A 6030-nucleotide genomic window follows, 5' to 3' on the forward strand; every position below is an offset into this window, starting at 1 on the left:
AATTACTCGAGTAAAATAAAAATACGTATTACGTCAATGTAATTAGAAGGACAAGACCGTAATGTTCAAATTTGGTATTTTGGAAGATGAGGAAGAACTAAATAATGTGATAAAGAGCAGCGCAAGAAACATAAAGCTTTTGTCACTTTAAGAATTACTCACAGTGGGAAGAGAACCCAAAACGTTTTCTGTCAATTATATTATATTATATTGAGTATGTTTGTGATTGGGCAACACTGTTTTCTACAATCATTCTAATAATGTTTGCCATTCAAAACAATAAAAAAGTATATTATGCTTAGGGAAAACTGATGTCTGATAACAAAAAAACGTATGCCGTATTAAGTCATCGGTCTGTTCCAGTTTCCAGAACAATACCATTTGTCTTTAAAGCACACAAAAAATAACAGCCAAGCGAACAAACAAATCTATGAATACATTTTAATATTTTCGTGTGAGCATTTTCAACCATCCTCAGTACATTTTGTAACATTTTAAGAAACAACACTTCAAGTATTTTAGCTCAATCAACATCCAACTTTTGTATTATTTTCAGAATGATCCACAGTATCGTTTGTCTACATTCAAAAACAACTACTGCCGTTATAAAAAGCATGAAACAAACCTATGTATTTTATGTAACCAAATATCAAACAGTCCTTGTAAATACAGCATTGGCGGTCACAACAAAAGAAGTCATAATTTCACAAGTGATTGAATGAGAAAATATTGACAGATAACATATTCACGTCGCTCTATTACAGTAACTTTCCATTGAACCCTTGACACATGGATAACAGTGTTTCATTTAGCAAATGGCATATTTTCTGTACATTTTTTTTAATACAACTTTTTAATTGTTGTGATTTTAAAAGTTGTTCCTCGTGGATAACAACTAGACATAGACAGAATAGTTACGACAATGTAATGTGCAATATTTGTGCAATTTTCTATTTGTACTAAATGAAAAAGAACAAACTGTCAATGTAAAAATGATGAAACTGAAATGGTTTGAATTGAGTAATTAGGCCATTTACTTAATTAAATTAAAATTTCAACCCATCACAAGTAGAGTGGAACATTAAAGTGTAATATTTTTAAGAAACTTATTAATTTAGTTTTATTGTTATTTCTTTGTTTACAAAGTTAAAATGCCAGTTTATTAAAAACAAATCAACTGTATGAGTTACAAAAGAGTGAGTTATGCATTAAACAATACAAGAAATAGCAATCAAGGAAATAAATGGTAAATGGACGATGGCAATGCACATAATGTTAATAATCATAAATTAACTAAAACAAAAAATAATTAAACTGTCTTAACAAAAGAGGAGCAATAATTGGAAATGCAATACTTATTTCCTTAAACTCCACACACGTTTTTGCCATCAACTCTTAATAACTTTAAACTTCCCGACTTTTACACAATGAAATCAAAATCGTTCTTTTTCCAAAACTGCACATGAACCTTTCAAGAAAATCTTGTTTTCGAAATGGCCATTAAAAACAGAATTGAACACTACATATTTTTCTTTCTTTGTCCAAACTATGAAACATTTGGGACTTTCTTTAGCCGCACCTGTTTTTTTTTGGTGGCCATTTTGAAGTCCCCCTCACCACTTCCTGTGAGCCTTCGGAGCACGTGCCGCTCTTGACCAATCAAATTTACAATTCTGCACCAATCAGGATGAAGCCGACTAACTCGCCATCGTTTTTGGGGGTTTTGCCTCGCTGGTAACAGACTTTGCGATCACTGGTTGGTGAAATCGGGGCGGCGCGTTTGCACGATTTTGGGGCGAGGTGGCTGGCGGGGCTTGTCGTCGTGGTCGGAATCGTCGGGGGCGGAGCTGTTGCCGTGGTCGTCGTCACACACGTGCACGACGACACTCGGGGTGGTGGGCGTTGCCGTGTGCAGCTCGTACTTCTCACCTGGAAAAACAAAATAACCGTTGACGTGAATCTACTTGGATTGGGTTTTGTCTCGTATCAGTGACGTGAAACAAGATATTTTAGTCACTGAATGAATTTTAGACATAGACAGAATGGTTATGGCGATCATAAGAGCAACATGTGTCTAATTGTCTGGTTTGATAATACTACCATTGAAACTTGGAAAAGCAAGAACGTTTCAATCGTAGCACTTGTTATACTTGTGTGTCAAGGCTATGGCTGAACAATATTAGAACAACATCTAATTGACATGTTTTGCAATCGATTTTGAATTTACATTTAAAAATCAAGATCCATTTCACATTTTAAACACACCCAGGAGCATCAACAGCTGAGAGGAGACTGAAATATGAACTGATAGATTAGAATACAAGATCAAATGCATTTCAGAACATGTTTTTCAAGGTCTAAACTACAGGATTCGAAGCTTTTATACGGAAGACCCTGTGTTTGTATTTGTAAGCGTTTTATTTTACCTGGTCCTAGTTTGGAGATGGCACAGAGCAAGTCGTAGTTGATCACTGGTGTGGCGTCGTGAGACTGTTCCCAGCCGACAGGAGGCGAGGCCGGGGGCGAGATCAGGAACTGTTTGTCTGGTTTAGGAGGCTCCAGGCGCGGGCTCCCGATGTGAACCGACTGCAGACGGAAGAGAGGAACATGTTTAACCTACAAGACCACTGCGGTGCACCATGTGGGTTACACAAACCTATCCCTCTTGCATTTGTTCAATTACAGAAACATGCATTTATACAGAGAGAACCTGTAACCAGGCCAGGAACTATTGTTTAATGCCATACTGTGGAACCTTCTGGGCAAACGAATAACATTGCTATGGAGACAAGCTGGTACTATAAAGTAGGACTGAAACAATTAACATTAACAGTAATTGATGGTGATAATTCATACTCATTTGCTAAACCACTATAATAATAAACTGTAACTGATCATTATTGCTTTTGATTATTGTTTTTTTTTGTTTTATGAATAAAATAAAGTTGATTGTAGTTACAACTGTATGAAAAACCTTGGAAGTACAATACAAGTCGATTACCAAAACTATCACTGGTCTATTTCTGCTGGTTACCTGTGCAAAGTAGAGCCTCATCTCTTTCCCATTGAAGTCGCTCTTGTGTAGCCTCAGCCGAGCCTCTGCTGCTGCCAGAGCGTCGCTGAAGCTGATCCGGACTCGACGAAACGACTTGAAATACTGGAACTGCACCTCGGGGTCGAACGATCGGAACAATGACTCAAAGCTCACCTGCAAGAGACGAGGAGAAAGAGAGAAATACATGAATCAACAGTATAATTCATCAGTGTCATGCTTACATAACGTTCTCGTGCGCATGTGAAGTGCCGTGTCTGACAAAAATAAACAGACAGATCAAGGACAAAGTTTGTGTAAGACATTTGAGGTCTGTCCCAGTCACATGAATCGTCCACATATAGAGACAATGTGTCCGTTTTCAGACCACAATAGCACCCAAACAAATATTTAATCTACAATCTATTTTAAAATAAGATAGAATGAATTTTCCAAATATACTACACACAGTCTGCCCAGTTAGAACTGACTGGCCAGAGTTTTAAGGAAACACCAGCAGGTGGCGCCCTCCTGCAGGCACCAGTAAATTGCTTTCTACACCACAAAGTGATTGAGATATTCTGCTGCAGCAACCAGCATCTGCTCCCTCTGTGTGGACAAGACACAAGGGCAACAGCCGAGAAGGCCCAGGGGCAGCGCTCGCCCTGCTCCCCCTGCAGGACAACTGAGAGAAGCTCCAGAAGCACCTGCAGCAGGACACGACTGAGCAGAGGAGGAGCATCTCACTGTCCCTCACTCCAGACCACAGACACACACAGCCTGGAGCTACTGTGAGCAAGTGACCAGAGCTGTGTCACCGGATATGTTTAAGGATGTACTATGGAACTTTCCAGGCAAAGTACTAACATCTCCATGGAGACACTCAGGTGGCACTCTAGTTACATAGTGCCCCTTTAAAGCGGACTAGACTCACATCCATCTATAATCTTTTTGCAAAATATTTAAAAGTTTTAACCATCAATAGCCAAAACTTTATATCTACAATGGATTAGAACCTTTAAAACAGTTATCCAATTTCCAAACCTCTTCTGCACTCATACTAGAATAAATAGTGTTGTTTGCATACAAAATTGCAATTTCCACTTGTTTTGTCAATTTAATCTGGCCTTTGTCTAAAAATACTAAACGCTGAGCGGCAGGGGCGGCAGAGGAGGAAAACTGGTATAAATAGCTTGAATTAAAGGATGCTATATCTGTCCCGCTGCTGACATCACGCAGCGAGACCCTCGTTTCAGGGCGTACTTTCTTTATGAAGCGGATTACTCAAGGAGGAGGGAGTGGATGGTGCAATGTTCTATAAAAGTCAAATTAAAATGTACATTGACATGTGATGGGTTTTGAGAAAGGCAGCGTCACAAGAGAAACATACAGTTAATAAAAGTAATCATAGCAGTTGTGGTTGCAGTAGTAGTATTAGTAGTGCACTATTACTGTCCTGACTGTCAACTAGGATTTAACCAAGAATAAACCATGAATTAAACGGCCAAACAAGAATAGTAGATATAGTAGTAGTAGCAGATATAGTAGTAGCTGTAGTAGTAGTAAGAATAGTAGCTGATAGTAACATTAGAGCTGAAGAATTTGGGTATTTTTTGTGAAAAGCATTGCAATTAAGATACGATTTTTGATTTATGTTTATATTTTAAGTGTGCATAGTAATTGCGCTTTGTTAATTCAATTTGATTGCGGTACAATTTGCAGACCTAGTAGAAATACAGTAGTACTAGTAGAAGTAACTAGTGTTCATTTTAATATTGTAGCAGTGCATGCAGTAGTGGTGGTACTAATAGCCCCAAGTATTTGTCTGTAATATTCACTTCCAGCTTTAACTTATACCCAAAATAAATAAATAAAAACAATTCCCTTCTTGAGACTACCTAGACCTATTACTTAGCAGGTCAAAATAACTGTATTTATCAGTAATAACCGAGGTCGATTCATTGTTGCCCATTGAATTTAACAGAGTGGGCAGCTTTATAAAACAAGCGATCAGACTGGACTCTTTAAGGTCTGCATTTCAGTCAACTACTGTATGATTTCACTTCACTTTAGAGCCACAAAATCAACAAAGTCCCAGACACAATGGGGACAATCACAGTGTAGAGGTAATATCAGGGTGACCAAACTGCAATTTTCTCTGCGACAAAAGAATGGGGCCAATCAGGGGAATGAAAATAACATTAACCTCGCGCAAACTCAAAGGTTATTGCGAAAATAAAAGGGCAACAAGGCGAGTCATGTGGCCTGTGCGGACGATAGAAAGAGCGTAATGTCATGGAGTAAAATAGGCAGGAAACTAGATGCAAATGTACAACTGTTGATGAGCAGGTGGTATATTCCACTTTGGCCACAAGAGGTCACCAAAAAGTTAATATTACAAACCAGCAAACAGTCAACTTTCACAACGTTAGTACAGGGTAGAACTATGGCCTTTAGATTGACAGGAATAAATATTGATGTGCTTTTTGGATCCTCCTGAATATTTTTTTAATTTATGCAAAGGAATAAAATGCAAATTTACTGTAAAATTAACCATAAAATGCCTAAATAAATACATTATACTGTTGTGAAATGACATTGGATGTTTCTCCTCTTTATATCAACTTGTTCAGCAGCTTTCTTATTATATATATATTTTTGGGAATGTGTTACAGAAAGGTAGTAAACGCATTTATCTTCATGAATACAAGTCAGGTCTGTGGAACAGCGAGCACAGTAAGTAACGCAATAAAAACACCTGTTGTTGACTAAATGCAAAATATATGTTTGATGTCATGATTTGGAACATTCAAGGCAAAGTATTAAATCAAGTCGTCACCTTTCTAACCCTCACCTACACCGGACTCACCTGTGTGTCGGGGCGATTGAACACTTCCTGGTTGGTTACCGAGGCGACCAGGCAGAATCGGTTACACTTGGTGCTCTTGATGTGCATGGCTAAGGGTCCGGGGAGTCTGAATCTCCTCCACTGCCGAGAC

The 6030-nt window shown here is 38.3% G+C and overlaps 1 protein-coding gene across 2 annotated transcripts in view; it reads right to left on the bottom strand.

Annotated features, from left to right (window-relative positions):
* Window positions 1-427: 427 nt before the first annotated feature.
* The window catches only part of LOC140354639 (calcipressin-1-like), a 15360-nt gene continuing 9757 nt past the window's right edge, over window positions 428-6030 (bottom strand). The window contains exons 1-4 of one of the 2 annotated variants that reach the window (XM_072439782.1): window positions 5901-6024; window positions 3035-3208; window positions 2427-2586; window positions 428-1929 (exon numbers count right to left, since the gene is read on the bottom strand). In XM_072439782.1, coding sequence (XP_072295883.1) covers window positions 1751-1929; window positions 2427-2586; window positions 3035-3208; window positions 5901-5987 — 600 coding nt within the window. In that variant the 5' untranslated portion in view covers window positions 5988-6024 and the 3' untranslated portion in view covers window positions 428-1750. Of the gene's footprint in view, window positions 1930-2426; window positions 2587-3034; window positions 3209-5900; window positions 6025-6030 lie in introns of those variants that run through there. The other variant, XM_072439773.1, reaches the window with a different exon arrangement.

This window comes from Eucyclogobius newberryi, unplaced genomic scaffold (assembly GCF_026437365.1).
Source record: "Eucyclogobius newberryi isolate DKJ021-1_F unplaced genomic scaffold, fEucNew1.0.hap1 SCAF_1, whole genome shotgun sequence".
Lineage (NCBI taxonomy): Eukaryota > Metazoa > Chordata > Actinopteri > Gobiiformes > Gobiidae > Eucyclogobius > Eucyclogobius newberryi.